General features: G+C 39.7%; 1 protein-coding gene across 1 annotated transcript in view; it reads right to left on the bottom strand.

Moving 5' to 3' along the window:
- Positions 1-18,015, bottom strand: part of GRIK1 (glutamate receptor, ionotropic, kainate 1) — a 239,115-nt gene that overhangs the window by 65,613 nt on the left and 155,487 nt on the right. Inside the window, exons 2-4 of the mRNA XM_009894929.1 lie at positions 15,154-15,321; positions 12,466-12,723; positions 4,895-5,076 (exon numbers count right to left, since the gene is read on the bottom strand). Coding sequence (XP_009893231.1) covers positions 4,895-5,076; positions 12,466-12,723; positions 15,154-15,321 — 608 coding nt within the window. The remainder of the gene's footprint in view (positions 1-4,894; positions 5,077-12,465; positions 12,724-15,153; positions 15,322-18,015) is intronic.

Genomic DNA, 18,015 nt, shown 5'->3' with positions numbered 1-18,015 from the left:
CATCCCCTTTATAAAATGAATAAGAGGGAGGAGAACCAGTGAGCCAAGTATCTATCTGCTTCTCACCCTGGGGCTTGGGTGATCTGGGAGGATTTGCCACCGGTATTTCTCCAGTGCCTGTGAGAACAGACCTAATCCTGCCTTTTCTTCGCAGAGAGTGGGCTTCAGCCTACTTGTCAAGTTACTAGAAAGAGTGAAGTTTTGTATTCTCACATTTATTGTTGTACCTGAAATGTATACTATGATAACACTTAGTTTTCATACTTTGGTAGGAACTGAACTAATCATTTTGATCTTTGTCTGTCACATAGTGAAAGTGAACATAGAAATCTTTATAAACTGCTTTAGGAGTGTCCTAAACCTGATTAAATATACAGTACATTTCCTAAAACTTATTTTGAAAGTGTGAGGAAGGAGTAGATAATTTAAGGCTAGTAGCAACATCATCTATGAGACAGGAGTTTGCCTAGCAGTGAAATCTATGTCAACTATTTGTGTGTTAGAAAAATAAATTGAAGGTTAACCATAACAAATAAACCTCTTGAACTAAGTCCCTCATACAAAAAGGCAATACCAGACTAAATACAGTATGTGCAGGATATAGTGGAAGATTGGTGCGTAAAACAGATGGCAATTTGCAATAGCTAGATTTAACGGACTTGTGGAATTGCTTACCTAGTCTAGATGGAGCACCAAATCTCTGTCCACAAAATATTTCAGGTGAATGTTGTAACCGCCAGGTTTTTCCCTAAGAAAGTGTTTCCAGCTTCCTTGTGTAAGGGACTCAGTCCTGCTGGTTTTTGTCAAGTTTGGAGGGTGCCTTATCTTCTCACATTCTTTCAAGGATATCTGTCTTTAGGCTTGGAAAGGAAAGAGATGCAAGGCACCTTTGGAGGACAGAGCAGGACAGGCACTGCTGAAGTCAAACAGGGAGGTTCCTACAGAGCTTAAGCAGGTCCTGAGCAGAACTTTAGAGATCACAGTTTTACCCTAAGAAGCCACAACTGCACTTAGCTCCTGCTTTTGGCATCTAATTCTTTACCAGATTGCTCTCTTTATCAGATTTGTCCAGTCTTCATGAGTTTTAAAGCTCCAGCAGCCAAGATTTTCAAGTTGGCTATGGGAATGTCAGACCAGCTGCAACTTTTTCCATCAGCTCTGCTGGTGCAATGTGTCTCATTTGAAAATCCTGCTGGCATAAAACCTTCTGGTTCAAGTAATTTCAGAATATCCCAGTTCCTGTGGAACAGGTCACTTTGGGCAGCAGAACTGCCAGTTTGGGTGGTTACCTGGTACAGTCAAGAGGGTTGGAGAACTCCCTCAGCTTCCATTTACCAGTTGCATGAAGTTACTAACCCTCATGAGGGAATATAGAGAGACAATTCAAAGTGACTATTGGAAAAGGCAGCAATTAATGATCACGATTTCCTCTTGCTCCTTCCAGCTCTGGGTGATGGGAGGGCCAGGCCTCATTAAGGCGGCTGAGGACTGTGAACACCTGTGCTCTCTGCAGTATTTCAGAGAAAAGGGGAAATGGAGGAGTTTAGGGAATAGGTTATTCAGCTATGTGCAAGCTCTGTATTTTGTTTAAATTAGGTTATTTATTCGCTGGTTCTTGTTGTGCACAAGGAAGAAGCATGGCTCAATGGTATTTTAGTTGAAGCTATAAATAAGCAATAGATTGTCTCATTTAAGAGCAGAAATTTGTCTTTTGTGCTGTTTTGTAAACAATAGGTTGAAGGAGGCAAGTGAAGAGGTCACCTCCCCTAGTCCCACAGCCGTGTAACACGGCTAGGTCAAATAGCTCCACGCTCCCAAAACCAGCTCCATCCTCTGACTCTTTTGGGACCTAACTTCAGCTGTGTTAATTGTTTTGCTCCCAGAGAGAGCTTTTAGGCATCACTTGCCTTCCCTTCCTGGGAAACAAACTGTGCCACAGCGGGCGCCTCCAGAGTATGGGTGGGAGCAGCGCCTGCTTGCAGTGCAATTGCTGCCGCCACCAACCCCGGCAACACGGGCGCTGCTGGAAGAAGAGCAGCAGCTTTTCTGCCCTGCCTGTGCCTTCAGCTTGGAGGCAGGCTGGTAGCAAGCAGCAGGAACGTGGCCGGAGCAGGTGAGAGGTGGCCTCTTGCCCCTTTCCCAGAGGCTTGGAGGAGGTGAGGGATGCTGCTCACCTTGGCTGGGGATTGTCCTAAGGAGATGGAGCAGATCCTGGTGCAGAAGGGTCACCCTTGGCCTTAGAAGGGGAGAAATGCCTTGTGTAAAGCTTTTGGGGGTGAACCTGTGCAGGCTCAGAGGAGTGAGGAGGATACAGGAACTGAGCATAAGCAATGGTGGGTATGTGCCTGTGTGAACGTGTTGCAGTTTTAATCTGTAAAATACTCTCCACCACCCAACCCTCTACAAATCTCCACTTCCTTTATTCATCTTCTCCTGCATGAGCTACTAAACACCTGCTACATTATTATAAATACAGTAAGCAGACAAGAAATTGTTGCTTTGGGGACAGGTTTAGGTGACTTTTGGCTCTGATTCCTACTCCCATTAGAAATCTTGTATAATTTAATAATGATATGTATTTTTCCCATGTTATCTATGAGACTATTTACAAAGTAAAAAATATTCTCTATCAACATTGCAAAGTTTTCTTACAATAATTTCTATAGTATTCTCTTTAATACCTTGTTTTCATTCAATGTAAAATTACATAGGGATTTCTGTGTGCAGTGATGGGAATGTGAACCACGGTACTTCATGTAGCTAACCTACAATCAGATGAGTCACGCATGAATTCAGAACCCTCCACACCTTCCCATTTCATAGCTGCCTTTGACAGTGAGGAACTTAAACACCTGAGTTACTGCTGCCAGCATCTAGATTCAGCCACAGAACTGTCTCATATAAAAGCCATTTTCCCTTTCTTTCTAGCCTATATTTATGTTGCTTCCTTTCCCTCAGCTCTGACCCACAGGTGTACCTCTCTTAATTTTCCTATTTTCTCCCACACTGCCATTCACCATCCTTCTCCGAGTTCTTAAGGCATTGGAGAGCATTATCTGTATCTGCAGCCTGTCAGTTTTCTCCCTGATCCATTTCCCACACAAACCGTTCTGCCACTTTGCCCTGTCTTACAGCATCTTTTAGCACTTCCTCTTCTTCTTTTGACACTAAGGTTATTTTGCTTTTTTTCCCCCGTACTCAGCCTGGTATTTTTGAAGCTTTGTGCCTCCTGCAGTGTGCCAGACATCTGCACTTTCTTCTTGCAGATCCTTGAAAATTCGTGTTGTCAGTTTAACTCTCCCCCCACGTCTCATTTTGGAGCAGCTTGTTCCTGCTGTCATGTTTTAATGCTTTTGGACAGCCCTATGGGGAGCAGAGTGATTGGACAGCAGCTCTTCTCTCCACCCCCTTTCTCAATTAATGCCGCTCGTTATAGTCCCATCACATGGGAGAGCATCTGCATGATTGTGCACCCTCCCCTGGCTCTTCCCTCATATTCCTAACACCATGCCTGCATCTGGCCCTGCTGTAGCTTAAATATATAACTTGCACCAAGAAAACCCTAAAATTTAGTACAGGCCAACTTTCCTGACAGCAATAAATCCAACCCTACCAGCTCATGGGAACTTGTGTGCTGTTCTCAGCTGTGTTGCATCTGATTTACGACACCATCCTGCACATCTGTATTCACAGGACCAACATTCTCCAGTCTGGTGAAGATGGTTTCAGGCTCCTCAGACTAATGCAACCAGTAAGTTGTCTTACCTACTGTGATACAAAATTCTGCCCTGTATACCTTAAATATTTCAGCAAAATTTTCTGGGTTGGAAGCATAGGCTTTAACCTTTGTGGGACAGCCCATATCTGTACATTTAGATCAGGAGAACCTCTCTGATGGTTTTTCCGGATCAGTGTTTCCCATTAGACCAACTGACAGTAAAACCAACAAGCCCCCTTACCTACAATTGCAGGAAAAAGGAAAATGCCATTAACAATGTATTGTATTGGTATTGCTTGGTATTATTGTCTATAGGTCAATGAATTGCAGAACCCAGTGCTTTAGACTTTGATTGTCTAGAAATACATAGTAAGTGACAACAGTAAATTCTAATTTACACCACTCTCTGTGTGTCCTTGGTAATGTCCCAGCCCATTAACATCAGGCTTTGTGTCACTTGTCCTTGCCTTGTGTGGCTGTCTGACTCTCACACTCAGGTCAAGGCTACGTCAACCCTTGCGCAATAGCCTCTCTTCCTGTTTTAAGGAATACTTTTTTCTTCTGATACTTTCTCCATTCCATCTTCTTGCTTTACCAGAGTTTAAAATGTAATGAAGTAGTGCCAACAGACTAAATCTTGCTTTGTTACAGGGAAGTGAATGAAGAGTTACGCTCTTGTCTGCAGTGGATTAGTGCCCCGTTGTTACTGTCATCAGCATTGAACCTGATGTGCAGCCTCTGTGGAGGCAATAGCTCAAGGTGAGCCACTCCCTAAGAACTCCAAAATGGGCTCTTTCTTCTTTTGTGGGGGAAGACATAAAACTGTGTTGATTAAACCAGGGCCAGCTAAAATAAATGCAACAATCTTCCTAGTCAAGTAGAACCTGAAGTATTAAAAACAAATGCATATTTCCTTCTACAGGATATCTATGGGCTTCTCTTCAGACATCAATACTGCTGCTGGTCCTTATGGCTCTGTGAAGCCCTGAAGTCTTGTGGAGTGCTTGGATGCTGCTGCACGTTCTGTAACAACTTCTGTCCCTGGTATTAACAAGTCTATGTCCTAATTGGTAAATGCATTCAGTTTTAGTGTTTCCCAGAAAATGAAAACCAGAGAGGCTAACAACTTTCAGGATACAAATTGAATGTTGTGTTTTTTCACCTCCTTCCCCTTACCTGCTTAAGGATTTCCGCTGCTGTTTCATGTGAGCAATCAAATATCACATAGAACTCCTTGCCCTTCTTCATCTCCTTGAGTAAAGGCCTGGCGTCTTTATTTCCAGAGGGCAGTTGGCGGATTTTGATTTTAATGTTGTATCTGGAAGGGGCTTTGATGAGCTCTTGCAGGCGAATTAGACCTGAAAAATGATATGCAATTATACAACAAACCATCTTGTGCAATGAGTATTTATTGTCACTCAGATTCTCTTATCAGTCCCAACATATTTCACATACCCAAAGGGTAGTTGTTAGCTTCATATTTGCCAGCCTCCTAACTAATATTGTTACAGCTTTTCCTTTTCCTACTTGGCTTCAACATCTAAATATTCCGAAATATATTTTTAATTGGTTGATATAGGATATGTTTGTATTGATTCTATATTGCCTCATTTCATTGCAAAAAGAATATAATGCTTCTTCCCTGGCAGCTAATTATTATTTCAATATTAAACAACAAGAACATAGAACTGAAGAGACCTCCTTACTAACTTTCCTATCTAATGTCAAGCATGAGTAGATGAGGGGTGATAGAGGGAGAAAAAGATTCAGTGGCCAGAACCTCCATTGTGGCTCACTTAGAAGCCAGTGGTTAGCCTGAGTAGCACTTACCAATAATTATTCTTAATAACCATCCATATGGCTCTCATTGTCCTCATTTCAGTGTACATTGCAATACGCCAGAGGAGGAGCCTTAAATTTTTCTGATCATCATTTTAGAGACAAAAAGCCTGAAGGCATAGTAACTTGCATGAGGTCACTCAGCAAGTGTGAGATCTTCTAAAGAACTGAAATATTTTGAGATTCAGCTCTATGCCTCTAAACACAAGAACATGATTTTTAAGACTATGTTTTTGGCTGTTACAAATCTACACGGCTTATTTGAAGCCAGTGGAGCTCAACCAGTTGAAGATCTGCCCAAGTATTTAAACACAGTGCAATTCTACTAGCTAATTCAGCACTCCTAAGTAATTTGTACTGCCTCCAAAACCTAAGTCAGATAGTTAAGAGTTCTTTGAGGTGTGTGATTACAGTCTCTTTCTCGTTATCCATGAATATAATTTACCCACAAAAAACTCACGATCTCCTGCTGAGGGAAAGTAAAAGGTTACCTTAAAAATATGCATAAAGAGAAAGAAAATATGGGCAAGAAGCACTTCTTAGACAAAAATCAAACAAATTATTAATATGAAAAAACTCATCGCCCTCCCACTGGGAGTAGGTATATATTTGTCTTGTGAGTGAATATCATTGGTTGAATGGTCCAATTGTGTATATAAGGCAAGATGAAGCATCACTATTTCTTCTGAGGTTATCAAGCGATTGCTATGTTGAGGACTGTTGGCTTTCACTCAAGTACTGGCAATGTGTTTTGAAAAAAATAATCTTTCCCTGTGTCTGCAGTGCTGGGTCTGTTCTTTGCAGGTTTTCAAGTATCAACAATCAATACAGAATATTAAGCATCGTGAGTATTCAAATGTAAATTACTGCACACGCTGTGAGATCAGAGCCTGGCTGGAAGCCAGCCTGTGTAAATATGAAACAATTTGAGCTCATTATTATGAGAATGGGGCACATGCTTCCAACACTGACTAACAAGGAGGGGAGTTTATGTGATCTGGTTGTAAAGCTGTAGCTTGGTTGTACCAAGCACTCAAGCATTCAACCCTTGACTGCAGTGCCTTGGCCACTATAACAAATGGCTACTCTAAGAGGGAAAACTGAGATTTGGGAGGAAGGGTCCAGCATGCAGAGAATCTTGCATCTTATCCACAGCCTCAGACTGAGTATTGGCATTTCTCTTTCCAGCAACAAAAAAAAAACCTAAGTGCAAGTGCGGTGAAGAGCAGAAGAAAAGGATTTGCCCACCCACCTCCATCTTCTTTTGGGGTGAAGAAAAATACTGTGTGTCTTAAAATATGTTTCAGCCACAGGAGAATTGGACCTTGCCCTTCCCATTGCTTCCTATGGCTACATGAAGTGAAGGTAAAGACTAGTTACAGTGTACTGAAGAAATCAAAGCAGCAGTGAAAAGAACTGCGGTTGGTTTTCTGGACAACCAGGCAAAAGCCTGAATCAACTGACCGCCAGCATAATTAATAGCACAGGAAAATAACCATCAGTGCTCTCCTTCCTCTTCCGCCTTCTCAACAAATCCAAACCCTTGGACATGATACCACCAAGTGTTGATTTGGAACAAATCTTAAATGTGAGTTGCTTAGTCTGACTCCTGGGGGAAGGCCTGGGCAAGTGCAGCACTTAGGGCAGTCACTTTTCTGTCTCTCCATCTGGACCTCAGCCTGCAACAGGCAGGAGGCATCACAGACTGCCCACGAGGCTGGGAAGAAAGTAGTGGCCAAGTTAGGAAGGGCTCAGAAGTGACATATCCTGGGCATTGGCCCCCTCTCTGCAAAGTGTGTTATGTGACCTGAACAGAGATGCAGGACTCTGCTCGAACTTGGAAAGGAAAGATGTTGTAGAGTCCGGCTAGGTGGAAGCTGCGGTGGCTGAGTGTGAGCTGCGAAGGCCCTGGAGAGAGTGTTAGCTAGTCCTACTGAAAGGAAAGGCTCAATTTAGGGCTTCAAAACAAAATCTGTAAGGGTGGAAACCAGACTTGTCTCACTAACTTTCTTGGCCTACTGTCTGTATTCTGCTGTCTTTTACTCAGACATCTAAACACTTTCTCCTTTTGCTTCACAAACAGGGTTGGGAATTTTCTGTGTTGTTGAGAAGGTATCTTGTGGTCTCTAACATTGATGAATTCACTAAGCTTTGGGGCTGGATTTCCTACCACAACTAGTGTTAGTGTGGTAGCATGGTAATGTGTGTCGGTAGAAAGTGTTCAGATCCCCATTTCCCTTTTTTTTAAATTAAAAAAACAGTATAGCTAATTCAGCCAGACTTAAAATTGAAGAAATCCTTTTACTGCTTTGGGAGAAAGTTCTTTTTATCAGAAAACCATGTTAGGGTTAGCAAAGTTATATGTCTCCTGTAACCAAATTCAGAAAGAATTCAAATTCTGCCCTGTGCAAACTGATTGAACTGATATGACAAAAAGATTTGGTTCCCCTGAGCCTTAAACAAATGCTGGGAGAATAGGCCAATAAGTGGGGAAAGTCAGGGATTCTTACAGAAGATGAGGAATTTGATGTAGTTGCCCTTCTCAGCACCTGGTAGGTGAAAAAGTTATTGAATTCAGGGAAGATAGATCAAAAGCAGAGTCAAACCTGCACTGAAGGCAGTGTTATTCCTTTTGTTTGAGTTGTTGATAACTGAGACAAAGTCATGTGTCTGTTATAGATCAATGTGCCAAATAACAAAGTGTGAAAGTGGGATATTGGAAGGGCTCTATTACGGGCCACTAAATTAAAACAGAGAACAGTATGTCTACCCAGTTCTAGCACGTGGAAAGTTAAACCATAAATTATGGTACCTAAGTTTGGGGAATGCATGCTCGATGTGTCATGCAGTCTCCTTGCAAGGCTTTGTTAGATTGTCTTTAAACTTCAGGAGACAATTTTTTGCCTTACACAAAGGCATCACACTTGATATAAGCTAAATCTTTTTAAACACCTTGATAAAAAATAAAGAGGAATTAATAATCAGAATGAAGTCTGATTATGGCCTGGGGACTCTGAACATAACGTGGATTATAGTTAATGTGGAAAAAAGGAGCACAGTCTTAATCTGAAAAATAAGTACATTTGCTTAGGAGCCTTAATTTTCCCTAGCATTGGAAAGCTATAGGCATTAATAACTCAGAAAGGGAAAACTATGAGATGTTTAAGTAAATATTTACTCTATAGCCAGAAGTCATTAATTTACTATCAAGAAAGATGATTTTGGCTGAAAGTCCATCTTTCAATGGCACAGTAAGGACAGGAATTAGAAATAAAAATCAGCTGTAGTGTGCTTTACTATTCCTATTTATATGAAGTCTAAGAGACAAAAGGGTAAAAATCTGATCATATCAACTCAGGAAACATGAGGGAAACTTGAAAGTGTATTTTAGGAACAAAATACAAGCTTTAAAACTGCTGTGGATCCCTTTGGAGGAGACAGTAACATTATTTAACATGGTGCATTTAGTACCGTTTAACAGGATGTTTGATAAGAAGCAGGATGAGTAAGTACTTCCTATTCCAAATGTAATTTTTAGAACTATTTCTTGCAGGTTTTCTAGACATGCTTATATAAAATGTGCTTACCATTGACAGTCCTATAGAGTCTACTTAGTAGATTACTAACACTCGGCAACTAATGTGATAAATACTGGAACCTTGAATGAATTCTAGAAGGTTGGAAAAAAGTGCTAATGATTTGTCAATATCAGAAAAAGTATGTGAGATAACACAGAATGGCTTACCCCAGTGTAAGCACTGGACAAGCTATGAATAAAGCTGATATTGTGGTAAAATGCTGAAGAATGAAAACTTGGGACTACAGTTAAGAGAGACATTAAACTGTCAAGGGAAGATAGCTCTGTATCACACCAAGTGCCTTTGTTTGGTGTTACAAGTTCTGTTGACACAGGTAGCTTCCTAGATGCGAAGCACTTGCCCCCAGGAGATGTCCATCTTCATATATCACACAAACTGCTCACGAAAAATGTGGGACTATAAAATAATCATTTGTGAGATCTCAAAAAGCAGATGTTAACGAGAAAGCCTTATTAAACAGTGGAGGTCTGTGAAGGCTGGTGCTAAGCCATTCAGACATTTGTAGTGCTCTTGTCTCTGTATGCGCTCCAAAAATCATTGACTGTAAAAAAGTTATGGCTGAAAAACATTTGGATGACAAAAACTGGCAGCAGGGTGAACAGCATTTGAGATAAGGAGGGTGGGCACAAGTGATGTGGATCATTTGGAAACATGAGCTCACTCAAATGCATTGTTTTTTTTTAACATTGCTCAGTCCAGACTCATAACTGCATTTCCATTGATGGATGTGTCTATACAGCAGTGAAAAGTATAACTACAGGAGGTGGGCAACTACAGCTTGGCAAACTGGCACAGTATGTGGCCTCTCTGCTGCAGCTGGCCGTGATGGTACATGGGCTTGCAGAGGTGCTGTAGTGTGAAGGATGAAAGCAGGATTTTCCACACCTAATCTTCAATATAGACTGCTAACCTGGAGAGAGGCTAATCTCAGCCTGAAAAATCTGTGTATGGATCATTGGAAGTTCACTGTTACAGCTATGAGTTCACTGTTTCTTTAGGAATGAAGTTGCTCTTCACATAAAATTAGTCTCCAAGAAAAAAATAGGTTAATATGTTTTTTTGTTCTTGTAGTGTAACAATGTCAAACATGAGAGATGAGAAATAAAAAGAGCTTTAACTAAATGGCGTCACTCTAACTCAAAATCCAAAGACTATTTATATTGATCAAAGTTGACCTGTTTACTTTCCTGACTCCAAGTTAATAAGATGATTGATGATTAATTTACTTTGTAAATACCTCTGCAAATGAAGTCTCTTTAATACCAGTCATTTTCATAGCTGAGCACGTACACAACACTCCGTGTTTTGGAGTGCTAATTTGATAATGGAGTAGGCTGAAAAAGACCTCTATTTGTTTATCTATGAGTGTATTTTGGCATGCAGTGCTAGAAGCCCAGAAGAAATCCTGCTGAGCTAGACCATCATAATGGAAATGCAAGAAGATGCTGCAGTAAACCCAGCCTGACTTGTTCTTTCTCTTCTACCTCCAGCCCTCTGGTGTACTCTGAGTCCAAGGCGAGCAGAACATTGGCACTGAGACCTGCCTCTGGGATCCAGGAGGAAATGTGCGTCTTGTGTGCTGTCAACAGTGCGGAAAGACATACAACATTTTTAGCCTTAAAATTGAGGTTTGGCTTTTTTTTTTTTTTTTTTTTGAAAAGCAGAATTCTGTCTTTCAGACATGTTTTTACAACATGATTTTAATAGCCGTGATTTTTTTTTTTTCATACTCTCTTTAAAGGCTTAGGCAGACATCCGAGCTCATGACTCATCCAGGGTTTTTTTTATGCCATTACCAAAGAATCAATTTAAATGCTACTTGCACATCTGCAGAGCTCTAGAAGGTGTTATACTTCTGTGGGCAATGGGAAGAGAGAGGGAAGTGCAAGTCTCAGAGGGGGGCTGGCAGTGAAGTGCTTAATTTGCACCAATGACCACTAATGCACAACAGATATTTCAGAAATGTGTATGGTTCAGCTATACATTTACCATAAAAAGATAGTGTTGAAGGATGGTGGTGAAAGTTTACAGTGGGGTAACTGTCAGTGTAAGTCATATTTAGTTGGTTTTATTTTCTTCGTCTCTACGGATACGATGTCTCCAAGAAAATCTTTTCTGCTGCTTAGAATGTGCCTGTACCTGTAACTTCGTGCCCTGCAAAAAGCAATTAGTGGCCAGACCTTGCTAAGCACTTCCTATGTTTTGACAGGAGAACTGTAGACCTCTCTGAGCTTTTAGTGGTTTGTTTACAGGCAAACTTTTTCTTGTGGGGCCAGATTATGGACCCTTAACCTATGACTGAGTCTACGCTGTAGGAGAGATTATGCTCTCTGCAGTCATGCTTAGAATAAATTTTGGTGTGTAATTCTGCTGGACAGGATTCCAGTTTAGGTAGCCAGTTCTCTCAATGACCAAAGCAGCTAATACACTTCTCAGAAACAATTGCAGTACAGTATATGGTATCAGCTACATGGGTAGTAAAGCCTATATATTTAAAGACATGGAACAGTGGCTTGGATTTCATCATAACATCGACACTCTTCCACAGTCTCTGTGTATTAAAAAAAAAATAATAATGTTCTAGTCTCTGACAAGCTTTTAAATCACTTGTTCCCAGGAATGAGTTTGTTAATCTCTTTTTTTTTTTTTTTTTTTTTTTCACCTGGGAATAAAAAGGAATGCGTTACTGATATTGATTGTCCATGGTATGTTGCTGGACAGCTATGACTGCTGTGTGCCCCAGGGGGAGGTTCTTGTCACAAAGAATGAATGATCTTCTCTGAGTTAAGAGTCCCAGACTGGAAACATTTACACAAATTGTAACTTTCAGATTCAGTCTTTAGTACCTAGCTGACAAGTGGGTTGACTGTTTCTGAGACAGTTTCAAGGAACAAGGTAGTCTCTACATTAAAAATGCTACAGCTTGAACTTTTGGTTTGTAGATGCATCCTTTTTAAGATCAACCCCTCAATGAGAGGAGGAATCCCTAATCAGACCCACACTAGAATATTTATCGGTTTGAAGCTGTGTTATTTGTTCCACAAATTGGAAGCAAAACATGATTGAGTATTCAGAATCCAGGAGCTACCTCCTGGTGACTTCTTAAGATCTGATGAAATGAACAGCTTTCCACAACCCACAGCAGCAGAAGGACAACTGAGCATTAAGAGACCTTTTTCTTCAATATTCTGGGGAAAACTGCTGTAAATATGCCAAACTGAACTATCACAGGTGCTCTCTCGCTCAGAATTTATTCATGTATGTACATTAACAGAAGTACATGATCTGCAGTGCACCAGTACTACTTACCTGTGCTGTCTTCATATACTACTGTTACTATTTTCCAGTTGTAGTATAGTACGAGATCCAAAACTGCTCTGCTGATGGCTGCATAGTCTGGATAGAGGTTGATATAAAACGCATCTTTGTTATCCACTGTGGGGTGCTTCCATCGGGTCTGAATATGTGGGACTTCGAGTGCATTGCAAATGGACTGCACTGCGCTGACGGAGGAGCTGTGGGAAGGTCCGAAGAGAGCAGCTACGCCAAGAGCGAGCTGGTCGCATGCTGAGGGGGAGAGGAAGGGAAAGAAAGAAGCTGTTAGGTGGCAAAAGCAAGTAACTTGGGTGGTGTTTACCAAGATCATTTATTCTCCACCCATGCCCATCATTTCAAAGTGAGAATGGGTTACCATGTTGCTCCCAAACCCATAGACAGATTTGCAAATGGTTCCTGAAAATGGCTTTACAGATTAGAGTTATATCCTAGAGCCTGCTTGCTACAAACAAAAAACAAAACTACAACTCTACTCATTACCTTCAGATCACAGTGATTCCTAAATTGCCTTTCTCAGAATGGCATTATCCTGGCGAAACCAGGAGCTTTCTGGCTACGGGCTTGCCAAAGGGACATCACATGAATTAGGTTTCATGGCAGTGTGGCAGGAAATATATTCATGGAGTCACAACAGACACTATACGGATTCCCTCTGTGACTGGCAAGCTCTACCAATGTGAGTTGCTTTAATTTCAGGCTACTGAAGGAATATAAACAGTAAAGGGCACTATGATTCATGGTGCTCCGTAACCTGTGTTTACAAAACAGGCAGTAAAGGCTAAAGCCCTCAGTAATGACACAGGGAAATAAAGAACCAACACACACTGACATTTTAATACCTTTCCAAATCAGTCAAATGCTAGTATCAACAAAGGTTTCTTTCTCCTTGCACCTATATCTCAGCCAAAAGAATCCCTCCTGTAGGTGTCTTTACATTTTTCTTTCCCTCCCATGTCCTTTCAGGCTAACAGAAGATGAAGTGATAGTAAATTACTTTTGTCCATTAGTCAAATTTACTGCAAATGTTTCTAATAAGGTCTTTATCGACTGGGAAAAAGCCCTGCAATGAGTTGCAGTGCTGTACTCTCTGTAAGGTAGTTCTTTGTGAGAAATTTAGAAATTACAGTGAGTGGATGAAATACTGAGTACAAAAACATCCACAATGAGCTAAGATTTTTTAAAATAATATTTAGCTCTCTGATAGTAACAGAATATGACAGAAAATCAATTATGTTCTGTTTTCAGTTTACAAATGAGTGTTTGAGTGGTTTACGGACAGCATAAAAGGCACAGGCTTTCAAGGTTTAATTCAGAAAGCTTCTTAAAGGATCACAGGTTTTAATGTGCAAATTGCATAAATAATATAAATAATTCATTATGAGAAGAAATTACTACTGTCTGAATGGATTCCTTGCATGTAGATTTACAAAAATATTTATAATGAACTCCTTCCTACAGATTCAGTGGAGAAGGTACTTTCACAATAACACAAGAGATTCTCGTTCTACAGGGAATCTAAAATCCTGTCTGTCTGGATTATATAGATTATAAATCCAGCATACTTGATATTTGATAGCATACATTTCCAGCATATATCTGATACTTGAAAAAGAATGCAATAAAGAGAATTTAAAGCTATTTTAGATGTTCTTTGAAAGTATTCTCCTTTTTTCCAGTCTTTAGTATAAAGCTAGAGTAGCACAAGGAGAATGTAGTAATTTAGGCGTTGGTAAGGTGACAGCTCACTAGCATTCTAGCACAATTCCTGATGTGAATGAAGCATGTTTATTTACTAGCCTTCATTTGCCTTACAGCAGACACATCTTTTGCCATATAGCAAGCGTATCTTGTACCATTTACAGTGACAGATGTTATAGTGAACTGCAAAGCACATCTGCAAAGTCTTAGCGATTTCTGGGTCTTTCTCTAGACTTGTTTGCATGAGATTGTGCGCACATCATGTAATTCCAGGAACTAGATTGCTGTATATAAAATTTTAGCAAACTTCAATGTTGCCTCCTAGAGGTGAAGAAATAGACTGTGTGTAAGGAGAGTTGTGACTTTTCCCCCTTTATGTTTTGGTCTGCAAGCAAATTAGGTGCAAATAAATTGGACCACAATTTTCCCTCCAAGAAAAATAATAGGCAAACAAATTCCAATCTTGTCCACTCCAATTCCTATAATTGTTTACAACAGAGAAATTTACTTATTGTCTCTAACCCTCTGAAGCATTAATATTTCAGGAAAGGGAGACGACTGGCCTCTGTTCTTTAAAGTACAATAGAAATAATTTGTTACCAATAATGGATATCTATGTGTGTGTGCTAATTATGGATTATGACATCCCACTGTGCTCCCTGTTAGTCCATGATCATATTCCGCAGAATTCCAGGTGGCAAATCTATTTTGTGGAAAGAAAAATGGGTTGGACTTGCCACCTTCCATCTGGGGCTCCTAGCATGCAGACAGTATGTAGGTGTTCTATCAGAAACTAGATGACAAGTCCAAGTCTAGCTTCATTCTTAGTTCAAATAAATTTAAAGATGATTTTTATGTTACCATTCATATACACACGTTACAATTGGAGAAGAAAAGGAGACCAAGTTGGGGAAAGGTAGTATAGAATATGTATGTTACTGAGACAGTAATTGAGATAATTACCTCTTCTTGAGGCTTCAAAACTATCAAAAAGGTTAATTCTCTGGATGTCATAGGTTAATGTGGTATTAGGCATCAGTGTTCTGTTTCTATTAATGTTGCTGACTGCAAACTTGAAAGCCAATTCTTCAATATTAACAGGTTCATTTTCCACAGTTTCGAATATCCCTCCTGTTGAAACAGAGATAAATGAGAAGTATTATTCACCTCTTCATTGCTGTACATAAAAAGAGAAAAATAAATTATGAGCAATAAAAATCTGAGTGTTCATAAAGGAAAACAGTTAAAATTGTTGTTAAAAGTACTACAGTAAAAGCATATTGGATCATTAGTTTTTATCTACAGTGTCACTGTAGGTTAACTCAATATTATGAATGCTGCTTAGACAAACATCTGTGAAAGATGATGCACGTATATTATTCAAGCTTTTCCAAAGAAATTTTTTTAATGCTTATGAAAACTTCTATTGAATTCCCAACTAATGAAAGTAGTGCTATTCATAGGTCTTTTTCCCTCTACTCCTATCTAATCTATGTTTAGAGATGAGACTCGAATGTGTTGGAGATACTTTCTGAAATGTTTCTGCAAATCTCGGCAGTACAGGATCTGCATTCCAAAGTGACTTAGGAGTTTGAGTAGAAATGGACTGAAAGTTTCCACTTGAGGTTAATGTCTTAGTAGGGCTTTGTTTTTTTATAAAACTTAGGCAACATCGTTGGCCATTTCTCAGTTTGCTCAGGGAGAGGTGACCATTTTTACTTTTTTGAAGCTTGTTGCTGAATGAACTGAACTTGTTGACACAGAACATAACTGAGCCACACGCTGCTCCCACAGATTTCACCTCTATGCCGAAGTGTTGAGTGATCTCTCCAGTGGTGTAGCGTCTACCAGTACCGTGATGGCACTGTTTTAAAAGTCTCCTTCCAAGGACAGTGCTAGACCTAGCACAATTGCTCTCAACTTCCTATCGTTCTTCTAGACTCTTCTTCCAACGTCTGTTTTGAACTATTTGAACAACGATGTGTCCCGACCCATCTGTCCAATCCCAGCTGGGCAACTGCTCTTTGAATGCTACTCAATTTGTCAGAACTTATTTTCTACCTTTCAAACTGAAATTGTATATACTTCTTGCTCCTTTTTTAAAAAAATTAGGTGAATCCGAGCTTTTCTTTAACCTGGAAGCAGGCTTCCCAGAAGAGGACCTGTAAATAACAAATCTGAATTTTGGAAGCATTCTGAATGCTTTGGCATATACTCTGAGATGGGGAAGGTGGCTATGTTTCAAGCCAACAGGCTGTCCCACTTAGACTGGGATGTCTACTCCCTCTAGCCTCTAGAGACTTTATTATGCCAACAACACATTCAGGCTGTCTAGGAGCACGGGGATTTGATGAATGCATAACAAACACAGCTAATTTGAAAAAAAATAGCTCCTTTAAACAGCAATCTCTAGCTTCAGTACTTGATTTTGCAAGTATAATTTCCTCATTTAGTGCAAGTCACTAGAGAATACTTTGGATTTCTCAGTTACATTTTTTCCCATTTCCCCACGTGAAATTTGAGCCCTAGATATAGCTATATATTTTCTGAGCATCAGAATGTATTCAGCTAATGCGCTGCAATCTCTTGCAATTTTGATGTCACCAGTGTAGGAATAGTGCAGTCATTAGCTGACAGTCAGGAAATGGGAACACAGTAGAATTAAAACCTGTTTCGAATTTTAACTCAGCAATGAAAACACTGGAGGCTATCAATCCCAACTTGGCAATATAATCTCTAGATACTCTTGAGTACACAGCATTATATTATCTCTCAAACACATTTATAACAATACCTTAACATGACTTAAGCAATTTTGCCAACTTAAGCAATTTTCTTGTTCACTGTATGTATTTCTCATTTACTATATGCATGTATCAGAACCTTAAAGACTTTCAGATATTTTTTTTTTCCCCTCCATCACAAAACACAATTTTAGGAGACTGTGACACACAGAAATAGGTGGGAAAAAAGTTCAAGTGCTAGTTTTGGAACCAAATGTAAAACCTCATGTGGAATGCTGACAGTAGGATTTTCAAGATTTGCAAACTGTAGGATTACCAGAAGGAAAAAAATCTGCCTGTTCTTTCAGATCATATCATTCCTCATTCTAATGATGATACCAACAAGTTTACTACTTTTCTGTTAAATAAAATTTGCTTTCCCTCCTTTCACCTGAGGAAGACAAGTATTTTCAGTTAGCTATAATGTCAGCCTGGGCTTGGGCCAGCAAGACACAACTGTTGTGTTTTGCTTGGATCCCTACTAGGATTAATAGAACATTGTTTCGTAAGGAAAGGTGAAAGTAACTGAGTATAATGGATAGCCTGAGACAACTTTCTAATAAGACAGGGTGACCACCATCTGTCCCCATTTCCAATAGGATGAATCTCTTATCATTTCATCTTGGCAAAAAATCTTGTCTATCTTGGAAACTATTATCGTGCTGCGCTTGTTTTTCTTTTCTTTTCTTTTCTTTTCTTTTCTTTTCTTTTCTTTTCTTTTCTTTTCTTTTCTTTTCTTTTCTTTTCTTTTCTTTTCTTTTCTTTTCTTTTCTCTTTTCTTCTTTTCTTTTGTCTTCTCTTCTCTTCTCTTCTATTTTTTAAAACAACTTCTTTCGACCACCCTTGAGGTAACCTTCATATGTGTACATTCACAAGCACTTTCTCATTTTAGGACTAAAACTTTTTCCAGACATCTAATCAGTTGCTTATTAAATAGAGATTAATTGATGTATATCCATGAACTATTTATACTTCATTAGCAGAATTTTACAGAATTTTTGCTTGATCCTTTTTAAAAAAGAGTAGAAGCTCACTGGGCAGA

The sequence above is a fragment of the Charadrius vociferus genome, unplaced genomic scaffold (assembly GCF_000708025.1).
Source record: "Charadrius vociferus isolate BGI_N301 unplaced genomic scaffold, ASM70802v2 scaffold201, whole genome shotgun sequence".
In the NCBI taxonomy this organism is placed as follows: domain Eukaryota; kingdom Metazoa; phylum Chordata; class Aves; order Charadriiformes; family Charadriidae; genus Charadrius; species Charadrius vociferus.
Note: the sequence above shows the minus strand (reverse complement) of the source record. Positions and strands in the feature narration are given on the sequence as shown.